General features: G+C 45.5%; 1 protein-coding gene across 1 annotated transcript in view; it reads left to right on the forward strand.

The window, feature by feature from the left end:
* Positions 1–3,321: 3,321 nt before the first annotated feature.
* Positions 3,322–13,772, forward strand: part of Chmp4b (charged multivesicular body protein 4B) — a 39,344-nt gene continuing 28,893 nt past the window's right edge. The window contains exon 1 of the mRNA XM_031372385.1: positions 3,322–3,736. Coding sequence (XP_031228245.1) covers positions 3,547–3,736 — 190 coding nt within the window. The 5' untranslated portion in view covers positions 3,322–3,546. The remainder of the gene's footprint in view (positions 3,737–13,772) is intronic.

Raw genomic sequence — 13,772 nt, forward strand, 5'->3', positions numbered from 1 at the left:
TCAGGCAAGATGGCAGCTGTTCATGTGTCAGCATGATGCATGCATTCCATATCCTAGGCAGACATCATGGATGTCTCAGTTTGTCTCCTTCTCCTCTTCCTCCTCCTCCATCTTCATCTTCTTTTTGAGACTGAGACAGAATTCTGTTATGAAGGCCACACTAGCCCGGAACTCATGGTCTCCTGTGTCGAATCGTCACTATACACAGACACGGCCCCTGGCTTTCAGCACCCTTTTAAAAACAGTCCCAATGTAGGTTCAAATTCTTCCCCAGAGACAGATGCCAATTGTGTGGGAAGAGTACTCAAGTTAAATTTGAGTTTTCTGCTATAATTCCCCCAAACATGACTTTCTAGGCTCCTAGAGCGTCTTAACTATTACTGTGACCAAAAGCAACTTGGGGAGGAAATAGTTTACTTGGTTTATTCATCATGAAAGGAGGTCGGGACAGGGACACAAACAGGCAGGAATCTGGAGGCAGAACGGATGCCGAGGCCACGGAGGGGTGCTGATTGCTGGCATGCTTCCTCACGGCTTGCTCAGCCTGCTTTGTTACAGACCCTAGGACCACCAACCCAGGGGTGGCCTCACCCACAATGGGCTGGACCCTTCCCCCACTGATCACTAAGAAAATGCTCTACAGGCTTGCCTGCAGCTGGATTTTTTTTTTAAAAGATTTATTTATTATTATATGTAATATTCACTGTAGCTGTCTTCAGACACACCAGAAGAGGGCATCAGATCTCATTATAGATGGTTGTGAGCCACCATGTGGTTGCTGGGATTTGAACTCAGGACCTCTACAAGAACAGTCAGTGCTCTTACCCGCTGAGCCATCTCTCCAGCCCCCGCAGCTAGATCTTATGGAGGGATTTGTCTCAGCTAATGCTCCCTCCTCTCAGATGACTCTAACTTGCTAGGACACAAGGACTCTGCTGTCAGCCAGTTTAGCTCGCTAGCAGTGCTAGACTAGCCGTGAGGCCCGTAGCATCTGCCTGCCTGCTCATAGGTTTTAAGGACCATGGCAAATACTCTGTTCTGAGTGCCAGAGAGCAGGCATAACTCAGGTTAGCAGTGAAGGGGCAGACTGTGATTAGATCCAAATGGCTGTGCTATCATGATGCTTCACAGATGGATTTATTTATTTATTTATTTATTTATTTATTTATTTATTTATTGGTTTTTCGAGACAGGGTTTCTCTGTATAGCCCTGGCTGTCCTGGAACTCACTGTGTAGACCAGGCTGGCCTTGAATTTAGCAATCCTTCTGTCTCTGCCTCCCAAGTGCGTGTGCCACCACCGCCAGGCCCTATTTTTTTTTAAACATTGATAAAACATTACAAAGTTTCCATTACAGAACAGATACAAATGTGACTTTATCATTCATGGTGCTATAAACACAGCCCCTCTCAGCCAAAGTTTAGGTTTCATGGATCCTAGCTTAGCTTTGAACTTGTTATGTAGCAGAGAATGGAGCTGTTATGAAGCAGACCTGGGGACACCAGACCTCTTGCCTCTGCTTCAAAGTGGTGAGAATACAGGCATGTGTGCTCCCACACCTGGCCTTTCTGCTGACTTTCAGAGTGCTGGGGCCTCCTTCTGATTCAGTAATAGTTGGTGGTCAGAATGCCTGAAACATGCGGAACAGAAGACTCTAGAGGCTGAGGCAGAAAGAGGGTATGTTTGAGGGTAGCCAGGGCTACATAAGGAGAACTCGTCTTACAACAAAACAAAAATTGCCATGGGTCCTCCTAAAAGTGTTTATGAGTGATTTTTTTTTTTCTGGTGGCTGATGTCTAGCCCACGATGACACTCTGTGTCCCAGGCAGTCCTCTTATCTCAGCCTCTCAAGATCTGAGATTACAGGCATGAATTGCTAAACCCTGTTTAAAAATACACATTTTAGCCGGGTGGTGGTGGCACATGCCTTTAATCGCAGTGAAAGAGTTAAATTTAAAACTTGTGCTGGCTAATGAGAAAATTGCAGGTTTGAGAAAAACACAGTGGACCAAGGTCGAATATGTCCAAATAAGCCTGGGCAAAAATAAGCAAGCTGTTAAGACATTCTGGGAACTAACAGGCCAAAAAGATATAGAAGGTCAAGATGCTCTGTTGACTCAGATTAACACCAACTTTAGGAATTTTCCACTCTGTTCTGTACGTAATAGTTAATATTTGAACTAGCCAATCATGTATGGCCACACTGATTTCTTTGTTCCCCCAGACCTTTTCCCTATATAAACCCCTAATTTTTGAGCCTTGCGTGAGATAGGTGTGGTGCCGAACCGGAGCGCCCTGAAATTAAAAACTACCTCTTGTAATTACATCAAGACAGTCTCTCGTGATTTCTTGGGTGCACGTCCTCCCAAGATTTGAGTGGGGGTCTCCCCACAGGGGTCTTTCACCAGTACTTGAGAGGCAGAGGCAGGCAGATTTCTGAGTTCAAGGCCAGCCTGATCTACAGAGTGAGTTCCAGGACAGCCAGGGCTACACAGAGAAACCCTGTCTAGAAAAAAAAAAAAGATCATCTCTTAGATGAATAAAGAGAATAACAGCTCATCCAAATAGAGAGGGCTGGTAAAGAGGTAGTCAGTTTCTTTGGCTTGATTCACTTACATATAAATTAGGAACAGCACAGACCCAATACTTCAAAAGCAGAGACAGGCCAGCCTCTGATCCTTAGGAAGTTCAAGGCCAGCCTAGGCTACATGAAAGTCTGGCTCCAAAACAGACACACAAAATAGGAACAGCATTATCTGTCATAAAGTGCTTTAAGAATCAAATGAGCCGGGTGGTAGTGGCGCACGTCTTTAATCCCAGTACTTGGGAGGCAGAGGCAGGAGGATTTCTGAGTTCGAGGCCAGCCTGGTCTACAAAGTGAGTTCCAGGACAGCCAGGGCTATACAGAGAAACCCTGTCTCGAAAAAACAAACAAAAAACCAAAAAAAAAAAAAAAAAAAAAAAAAAAAAAAAAAAAAAAAAAAAAAAAAAAAAGAATTAAATGTAATTATGCATGTAAAGCATTATGTTCTAGAGATCGTAGAAAATGAGAGTTGTTGTTATTACTATTGCTTCGGGTGCTGGTCCAGGGCTCTATCACGGAGCAGCACAACGAATTCCTTTTTTTGTAATAGTTTTTTCTCCTCCTGTTATTTCGCCTCTACAGAGCACATTCCACAGAGACTACATTTTCCAGCATGCCTCATCGCCCTTTGACCTCGGCGAGACTAAAAAGGTGCGCCACCGTACGCCTAGAGCCGGAAGACTCAGACTCCCGGCATGCATCGCGCGGTCCTCCCTTAGACTCGAGGGGCTGCAGGCGCGTGGTGCTCTGGGAGCTGTAGTCGACGGCGCGTTGCCCTGACGCCGGCCGGGCCCGGGCGTGGGGGCCTGTGGGAGGTGGCGCGGCCGGGCCCAGCTGCGGGGCGGAGGTGGAGGCGAGGCCTGCGGCTGCGGGGAGCGGCAGGCCGGTAGTGGGCGCGGGAGCCGAGCCGAGCCGAGCCGAGCCGGAGTGGGCGCCGGAGGCCGGCGCGGCGAGCAGCAACCATGTCGGTGTTCGGGAAGCTGTTCGGGGCTGGAGGGGGTAAGGCGGGCAAGGGCGGCCCGACCCCCCAAGAGGCCATACAGAGGCTTCGGGACACGGAGGAGATGCTAAGCAAGAAGCAAGAGTTCCTGGAGAAGAAGATCGAACAGGAGCTGACGGCTGCCAAGAAGCACGGCACCAAAAATAAGCGCGGTGAGGCGGCCGGGGCCCCATCAGACTCTCCACTGGCTCTCCTAAGGCTTCCCAGGCCCGGACTCCACTTTGTTTAACTCGTTTCGGGGTCTCTTTCGACTCTGGAACTCTCCGGCCACACTCCTTTCGTTGCCTATCCGATCCGGGGATCCTTTTCCATCCGACTCCTCCTGGGTCTCCTTGAACCGATTCACTTCCGTCATCAGACTCCCTTCAAACTCTCCCTACCCCGTCAGGCTTCTTCTGACCCAGATCTCATAGCACTTTAACTCCGTGCTCAGTTCCACTCTATTCCATTGTATTCTTTTTCTCTTTGGCCTCACCCATCTTCCCAGCCACTGCCTCTACCCCCACCTTGGTTCATTTCTTTGCCCCACCCTATCATTTATGTGTTTTCTTGGTCCACCTCTGCCCTCTCCTGAGCCCTTGGTGACGTCTGAGCTGCCTTCTGCCTCTGACATAGGAGTCTTCTTGAAAAACCTCCTTTATGGAGAGAAAAGAGAATTGGGGAGTGAGGAGACCCTCTGGTACCCGCTTGCTCTGTTCACTTGTTGAGTGTACTTGAACAAGTTTAAGTTCCACATCCACCAGCTAGGATTTGGCCTCTTTGAGACCTACGATGTCGATAGCCCTGTGTTTTTCAGAGCTTCCGTGTTGTAAGCCTTTCCCCCTCTAGTGACTCACCACTTCCCTGTTCCTCCTGAACCAGAAATGATGAGGACTCTGCCTCCGTTGGCCCAGTCCTGTTGTTGACTGGGCGTTTGAAGGTTTCTTTGCTTCCTGTCTAGGAAGTGCCTTGTAGTTTTCCTCGGTGAGATGAATGTGAAAATTCGTGAATGCCTGTAAAGATGTGTTTTTGTCACAGCAGTGTGAGCATGAATCATATCGTGACAGGTCATCCCTTGAGAGTGGGCCAAAGGTGAGAGAGAGACGGGTTTAGAAATCATGCAAACAAGTATTTAGCCCTGAAGGTTACCAGGGATATTTGTTCCCGGATTGTGAACTCTAATGGATTTACCTTCCTGAGAGTGTTTATAAGATCCAGTACATAGTACTGACTTAGCTAACTTGGTAAGCATCTGCTTGATTTTGTCTCATAATATGATAGCCTGTCTTGGGGATGCTTCTCTGCCAATATAATAATAAACATTCTGGGAATTCAGAGCACCAGGACATCCAGTCTTATTCATAGAGGGATACCAAACAGCGTCTACTTTAAAGAAAAAGTACTGGCTGTGCATGTCCCCAAAGGCCGGGAAGCCCAGACCTGGGAGGTAGAGGCAGGAGGATCAAGGTCATCCATGTTTACAGAGGAATCTGAAGGCCAAGCTAGCCAGAGAGAGACACTGTCTCAAAAAGAGAGATGGTGGGGGCAGGCGAGACACTAAATGAAGAAACTAGCCATTTTGGAGATGTTAGTGATGAGCACTAATTAGGACTAAAAAGTTGGGTTATAGTGAGCAGTAGGGTGCTGTTTTGATAGGATGGTCAGGGTCACATCTTTGAAAAGTTAAAGTTTGAACTGAGGCCTTTGAAGGACCCAGCTTTGGGGGGCTTTTTCTTGGCTGTGAGAATAGCACAGGAATGGCTGGAAAGTTGGCAAGATTTAAGAGGTTGAAAGATCTCTGTATCTTTCTAGTGGTTGACTGGGAGAGTGGGGGAAGGGTAGGGAGGGGTGGGCCTTGAATTGCTAACAGAGTTTGAATTCTAAATGGATGGAAAGCTTTTGAAGGGAGTTCTGAAGCAAGTCCTAATTATTGGTAAGAGTTTTAAGCATCTGGCTGCTGTCTGGAGAGTGGGAGGGACATACAGGGAAGGTGAAGGCATCCATCTGTGGACTGGACACCAGTTAGAGCTGTGGAGATAGAAGAGGGCTGTGCTCACTAATCAGCCCTTTTCTCTGACAACTGCCTTAATCAGGACCCTCTTTTTACCAGTGGTAATTAGAGTCATGGTTTTTGCCAGTCTGCGTGTTGGAAGCTTGTTTCTTCACTGTGGACGGGAGGAGGGTGTCACCAAGAGCACGCTGTCTGCCATACAGTGAGATCAGTAACTCAGGTCTCTGTCCAGGCTAGCTTAGTTTCTGCAGTTGTAGAGGTGACCGAACTGGCTTTCCAGATGCTTGTATTGTAGGGAAACAGCTGGCACACCGTGGAGAAGTGACTCAGTTGTAAAAAAATTGTTGCAAGTTCTCTGTCTTTTTGAGTTTGCAGGTGAGGACAGGAGCTGCTCCAAGCTTCCCTTCTTTCTATTGTCTTGAGGTCTGAGAGTTGTATTCTTGTCCTAGGACCTAACCACTTCCTCAGACGGTGCTGTGAGGTTTTACCACCACCATGTGCACACCATTCATTTCTTGACTTACTGCTGGCTGGGACTCTGAATGTCAGAGATGAGAAAACACTGCCTGTCTTCCTGGGAGAAGTCAGGATTGGAAGTGTGGGGGTGGGAAGGGCCAGGAGTAATTTTAGAAGTCAGTGGTGAAGTGTGTTTAAATGGTTGAGGTTACAGGGGGAGGTTCTTGTTTGGAGGGGAGGGAGAGGGAAGGACGGCGGTAGGGGGAGGGAGGGAGGGGGCTCTGCAGAGGAGGAAATTGAGGTAGGTCACAGAGGGTTTAGCACGTTCCAGACATCTGGGACAGGATGGCTATAAGCTACCTTGGAGACTGCTGGTAGCCTTCGGATCTTACCCTGGATGTGGTGAAGAGCCTTTGCTGTTTCTTTTATAGTAGAAGATCTTATCTATTTGGGTTTTTAAAGAAGATTCCAGCAGCAGTATAAACTAAGGTGTGTAAACTGACCATGGAGGGACCGAGACAGGACTCTGGTATCATAAAGACAGAATCTGACAGACCAGGGCTTGAGCTGCAGCTTCCTTACTGACTAACTGTGTGCTTAGGCGGGTTAATCTGTGTCTTTCCTCCTCTATAGTCCTAGCATCAGCAGTACAGGATAAGGTATGCTGTGCATGCAAAGTTCTTAAGCACAAAGCTTGCCATATGGCAAAAGATCAGCACTTGCTTGATATTATCATTACTAGCAGGTGGGGATAAAGGCCCCAGCACAGACACATGGAAAATGGACAAAGAAATAGATGCCCAAGACTTCTAAAGGAGAATTAGAAGAGACCTGGTGATTTCTTGGGATTATTGGGGTGAGCAGGGTGGAGACAGGAGGAAGATCATTTCCAGGCTCTTAGCTGGAGCAGCTGGGTGTGTGGTCATGCACAGGTCAAGTCTGCATGTCATACTAGTCTGCATGTCATGATCCATCCTTTGAAGTTTGTAAAGTGCTTTCTCGTGAGTATTACAGCATCCACAGCGACTATGGCTCCAGGAGGTGGGATTTTATAGTCACACGTCACGGCTGTATCCGCAGCAGTGTCTGCATTACAGTTAATGCTCAGTAGAGATTTAGATATGGATGAGTATTGTATGACTAGAACTAGGCTTGGGGTTGGAGAGATGGCTCAGTTGGTAAAGTACCTGCCACACAAGCATGAGGATCTGAGTTCAAATCCCCAGCACCCATGAGAAGGGGCAGCAGTGTACCCAGCTGTATCCCAGCTGGAGTAAGGCAGAGACAGGCAGATCCCTTAGCTTAGTGGCTAGTCAGCTTTTCTGAATTTTAGAGCTCCAGGTTCAGTGAATGATCCTGTTTCCAAAAATAAGATGATTAATAGAAGCTATTCAACTTTGACCTTTCAACCTTGACCTAGCATTTATATACATGTGCATATATGTATTCATACAACTACACACAGGCACACACAAAAAGTATCTGTTAGGTGTATTTATTTATCCCAGTATAGGGGGAGGAAAGTGAGGCTTATAAAGCAATGTATCTCAACTCTGAGACTTGTTGATCAAGTGATCAGAGACATCATATGTTCTGTTTACTTCTGTGATTGCCATAGGCATTATCATGGCTGACATTGTCCTTCCACCCAGTACATACCCCGTGTATGCAAAGTGTGTGGCTGAGAAGGGAACAGTTGAGTCAGCACCATAGTCTACCAACAGAGTATGTATCCAAGTTCAGAAGCTATCTTGGTAGTATACACATTACAAAGATGGTGCACTGCCCTTTGAAAGGACAGCGTGGAAGCAGATTGGATTATTTGCAGTGTGTTCCAGTTAGATGAGGAGAGAGTCACATGCTCCAAGTTTCTTTATTGTTAAGTTACATATTCATTCTTTTTTATTTTTTTGGTTTTTTTTGGGGGGGGGTTTCGAGACAGGGTCTCTCTGTGTAGCCTTGGCTGTCCTGGAACTCACTCTGTAGACCAGACTGGCCTCAAACTCAGAAATCCACCTGCCTCTGCCTCCCAAGTGCTGGGATTAAAGGTGTGCGCACCACCGCCTGGCTCATATTCAGTCTTATATTCTCTGGTCGTAGTCCCCCTGCTCAGAGCTTAGAGTCAGACATGACCAGGATGTGGACCTTGCAGCCCAGGAGACTTAAGTTTATCCTCACTTGAGATGGCTGAGGTGAGGATTACCTAAAGAATGCATGATAGAACGGGGCATTTTGCACGTGTCTGATAAAGTTACCACTGATGACATTTACACTGTTTCATTGTTAGTAGGAACCAGCCTCAGGGGCTAGGCCTAAGGACAAGAACTAACTCTTAGGAGCACTTTTATAGTCAGTACTCTGTTAACAGTTTCTTAAGAAAGATGTTCAGATGTCTGAGGGTCTCTTCTCTTGTCTTCTCCCCTTTTTTTCCCAACCCTCTTAAAGAGATTTGTTTACTTATTGTTTATGAGTATGTTTGAATGCCTCTGTGTTTATGTGTACCACATGTGTGCACTGGGAGGGACTAGATCACTTAGAACTGGAATTATAGGCAGTTCTGAGCTGCCTAACTGGGTGTTAGGAACCATATGCAGGTCCTCTGTAAGAGCAGCAAGCACCATGAACCTCGGAGTTATCTCTCCAGCCTCTTCATTTAAAAATGTATTATTATTATTATTATTATTATTATTATTATTATTATTGTTGTCGGGACACTCATGGCATAGCATATATGTAAGAGGTCAGGAGACCACCTTTAAGAGTTGGTTCTCTGCCTCTACTTTCCTGTGGGTTCTGGGGCTCAAATTCAGGTTATCAGGCTTGTGTAGCAAGCTCCTTGCCTGCTGAGCCATCTTGCAGCTCCTTGTTTTATTTTTTTAAGAGTGAGTATGAGCATTGCAAGGGTGGGCCTTGCTATGTACAGCCCAGGCTACCCTTGAACTTGTGACCACTTGCTTCAGCCTCCTGAGTGCAGGGGTTCTGAGTTACAGATGTGCACCACATCTTTAGTTTTTAGGGCATGCTGTGTGTGTGCTCTCACACACGCATACACACAGACCAAAAGACAGCTTGATAGAGTTGTTTCTCTCCTTCTACCACGTGAGTGGGGTTGGGCCTTGAACTTGGGTCGTCAGGCTTCCAAGCAAGTGCCCCTTTACTTATTGGGCCATCTTACTGGCCCAGTTTCTTTTTATGGCATGGGAGCTAATTAAGGAAGCATCTACCTTAGTTCGTTCAGATTTTCTTTTTTCTTATTTTAATAAAGAAGAAGAGGCCGAGCAGTGGTGGTGCACACCTTTAATCCCAGCACTTGGGAGGCAGAGGCAGGCGCATTTCTGAGTTCGAGGCCAGCTTGGTCTACAGAGTGAGTTCCAGTACAGCCAGGGCTACACAGAAGAAGAAGAAAAGAGTTTGTGGAAAGGGCCTTATTTGAGTTACATACAATGATATAAGATAGAGCAGTGGAGACTGGTAGTTACACCCTGTGTTGGTACATTTCTTTAGATTCATGGAAACAAATCATTCATTAAGTTCTGCTAAGAATGTGTAACTGACTCGAGGGCCGGGGTGTATGGGAAATATATCTTCACTAAGTTCTGCTCATTGCCGAGACAAAGGTAATATCATCACTTTTAGTAAAGTCACTCTAGATCATTAGCATATGGGAAGGGATCTTACTAAATTAATTGGATAGTGAAGGTGGCCTTTTGGTCCTCTATATCAAGATATCAGGTTGGAGCCACAGTATCTTAATAGTAAATGTGCCTGCTGGACTGTCTGTCCCAGAGGCCCTTTGGTGGAAAACTTGAAACCCACCCGAGGAACTGAGCAGTGGGAATTTCCCTTGTTCCACTTTGACTTCTTGTTTGAAGATGTGGTTTTATTTCTTAAGGAAGATGGAGTATCAAAGAGACTCTGGCGCACACCTTTAATCCCAGCCCTTGGGAGGCAGAGGCAGGCGGATTTCTGAGTTGGAGGCCAGCCTGGTCTACAGAGTGAGCTCCAGGGATATACAGAGAAACCCTGTCTCGAAAAACCAAAAAAAAAAAAAAAAAAAAAAAAAAGAAATTGTAAAAAAGAAAAAAAGTTCTACCTTCTCCCTCCAGTGGGGATTCATAACTGGGCAAGGGCAGTACACTCAGCTACAAGGAACCTTGATGAAAGGTGAACCATAGTGAGAATACGGGTGAAATCTTAGAGGAAAACAGCAGGAGAGGTGAGTCTTCCCTGGGCTTGTTCATTGCACCCCCCACCCATCCCTTTGCAGTTTTCCTGCTAAGTGGTTAACCTTTCTTAACAGGGTTTGTGTTGAAGCTCTGGCCTGTAGTATGGCCTAGTGTGTATTAGATAACTCTGCCTGGGAGGGAGGGAGAGAGAATTTACACAAACATACACACCCTGGGATTAGAACCCAGGGCCTTGTGTGCTGAGCATATGTTGAGCTAAATCCCTAGTCCCCTTCCAGCCCTTTAAGGAGTCTTAGCTGAAGGAGTGAAATTAACATAAACACATGACTGGCTTGACTCTTCCATAGCTGGAATTTCCAGCTCTACCACCTCCCTCTTCTTCACAGGGCAAAGGAAAGCTGTACATCTCTTTGGTTGTGATGTTTAGATCAAAAGATTAGTAATATGAGTTAGTAGCAAAGGTGCTGGGTTTTGGGTCAGAAGACCTAAGTTCACAAGGCTGCCCCTGCCTCTTGGTAGTCTGGGATCCTGCCCAAATTTTCTCATCTTCAGGAGCATTGGCTTCTTCAACTGCAATATTGAGAATACAGTATTTGTATGTGTTCTTGGTATTTGATATAGTCTATGGGAGCATCTGGGAGACTGTTAGAAATGCAGACTTGGAGGCTGCCTTCCTATGTAGGTTATATGCTCCTTGAAGTTTGAGGCACACACATGTGCACACCATGGTGCTTGTGTTGAACTTAGAGGACAGCTTTGGGGAGTCGTTTCTCCCTCTCCATTGGGCCTCAGTCTCTGTTTCTGGGCTGCTCTGTGTACTGCATACTGCAGGCTAGCAGGCTTGTGAGCTTCTGGCTACTGTGTTGTCTTCACCTGCTATGAGATTACAGATGTTTACTACCACATCTGGCTTTTTATGTGAGTCCTAGGAATTGGAACTGAAATTTCTGGACTTGCAAGGTGACCACTTCTTACTCATGAACTATCTTGTTTGCTTTGTAGAGTTTTTTTGTTGTTGTTGTTTGATTTTGAGACAGAGTTTCATTTGGTAGCATAGGCTGACCTCAAATTGGAAATTCTTCTTCTTCTTCTTCTTCTTTTTTTTTTTTTTTTGTTTTTTTGAGACAGAGTTTCTCTGTATAGCCCTGGCTGTCCTGGAACTCACTTTGTAGACCAGGCTGGCCTCGAACTCAGATATCCACCTGTTTCTGCCTCCCAAGTGCTGGGATTAAAGGTGTGCGCTACCACCGCCTGGCTGGAAATTCTTCTGCATTAGCTGCTTAAGTCCTGGGATTACTGATTTGTGCTTCCATGTCTGGCAAGTTTGAGGGGCTTCAGAACCAGTTTGGATATCGTCGTCTTGGGGACTTCGATGTTGCCACCCAGCTGGCCTTGGATGACTCAGCTTCGCTTCTGCTTCCCAAACACTAGGATTACAGGCATGGACTACCATGCCCAGGGATAGCCAGATCTCTCTGGTCTGAACACTGCCTAGCTAGACATTTGTGTTTAATCTCAAGGGCTGCCTATTTTAAGTACTAACAACTGACTCTCATACCTTATGTAGGTTAGCCAAGGACCCCACCCCTTAGCTACACCCTTAGCCCTGTTTGTTTTTGAACTCTTGGTCTTTCTGCTTCTGTTTCTGGGGTGTTAGGATGGTATACACTTGGTTTATGGGCAATGAGGATCAAACCCAGGGCCTTACACAAACACTCTACCAGTTGAGCACATGCCTAGCCTAAAAGGTCTTTTCTTTCTTTCTTTCTTTTCTCCCTTCAGTGCTACACATTAAACTCGATGTCTCACACGGTAGGTGATTGAGTCCTCTGAGCTAAAGCCCCAACCTTTTCAGCTCTTTAAAATAGGGTTTCACTTAATTGTCTAGGCTGTGCTTAAAGTTGTGATCCTCCTACTTCAGACTCCCTGGGATGACGGTCTGCAGCACCAGGTTCTGTTCAGGTGTCCATTAAAAAGAAAGCAACCAAGGACCAACTCCATCCCTAGCCCTGATGGATGAACATGTTTTAGTTGGAGAGGTGTGCTGGGTAGATTGCATGCAACAGCAGGAATCCTGAGGTACTCCTGAGGAACTCAAAGTCTCCTTCAAGTGAGAAACAGATAGCCAGGGGGAAATATGCTCTGTTCTAGAAGCATCTTCAGAAGTAGTTGGTATACAGGGGTAGGAGCTAGAAGGGAGGGGAGAAACCTAATTAATGTTTTATTAAATAGTTATGGAGACTGATGGGATTTTAGTCAGAAAGGAACATTTAAGTTTTTGAATTAACTTTGACTTAATAGAATTTTATTACATATACTTTTAAAAGCTTATTTTTATTTTATATGTCTGGATGGTTTTTTGTTTTGTTTTGTTTTGGTTTTTTTTTTTTTTTTTTTTTTTTTTTTTTTTTTTTGGTTTTTCGAAACAGGGTTTTTCTGGTTTGCCCTGGCTATCCTGGAACTCAATCTGTAGCTCAGGCTGGCCTCGAACTCAGAAATCCACCTACCTCTGTCTCCCAAAACTGGGATTAAAGGCGTGCACCACTACCGCCTGGCATATGTCTGGATGTTTTGACTGCATATATGTCTGTGCATAAGTGCAGTGCCCATGGAGGCTAGAAGAGGCCTCTAGAACTGGAGTTTCAGGCTGTGAGCTGTTATGTGGGTACTGAGAACTGAACCGAGGTCCTCTGCAACAAGTGTACTCAATTGCTGGCGAGATGGCTCAGTGTGTAAGAGCACTGACTGCTATTCTGAAGATCTTGAGTTCAAATCCCAGCAACCACATGGTGGCTCACAACCATCTGTGATGAGATCTGAAGCCCTCTTCTGGTGCATCTGAAGACAGCTACAGTGTAATATGCTGGAGAGAGCCTGGCTGGAGCGAGGAGGGCCAGAGCAAGAGCAGAGGTCTTGAGTTCAATTCCCAGCAGCCACATGATGGCTCACGGCTATCTGTACAGCTTCAGTGTACTCATACACATAAAATAAATAAATAAATCTTTTAAAAAAAGTTTATTGTTTAGAAAGAAAGAAAGGCGTGGGAGCTGGAGAGATGACTCCACAGTTAAGAGCACTGACTGCTCTTCCAAAGGTCCTGAGTTCAAATCCCAGCAACCAAATGGTGGCTCACAACCACCCATAATGAGATCTGATATCCTCTTCTGGGGTGTCTGAAGACAGGTACAGTGTACTTACATATAATAAATAAATAAATAAATAAATCTTAAAACCCCCAAACAAAAAACAAAACAACAACAAAAAAAGAATGGATAGATACTTAATTCTGTTTAGTAATAAAATAATTTACATTGGGATCTGTTTTAAGGTATTGTTCTAATGATGAATTTGCTTCATTAGTTCAGTTAGATCAATTAATAACAGTTCTTTTGCTTCCTGTAAAAGGAAGTAGGATCTAAGAACCCTAGGAATAGATTCTTTACTATCTGCATAAATAAGAAGTGTGGATTCTTTATAATCCTAATAAGATCCAATAGTGTAAACACAAAAATAGGACTTGTCTCTGTATGCCCTGCCGCTCTTCCCTGTCAGACC

Source organism: Mastomys coucha, unplaced genomic scaffold (genome assembly GCF_008632895.1).
Source record: "Mastomys coucha isolate ucsf_1 unplaced genomic scaffold, UCSF_Mcou_1 pScaffold15, whole genome shotgun sequence".
NCBI classification, from domain to species: domain Eukaryota; kingdom Metazoa; phylum Chordata; class Mammalia; order Rodentia; family Muridae; genus Mastomys; species Mastomys coucha.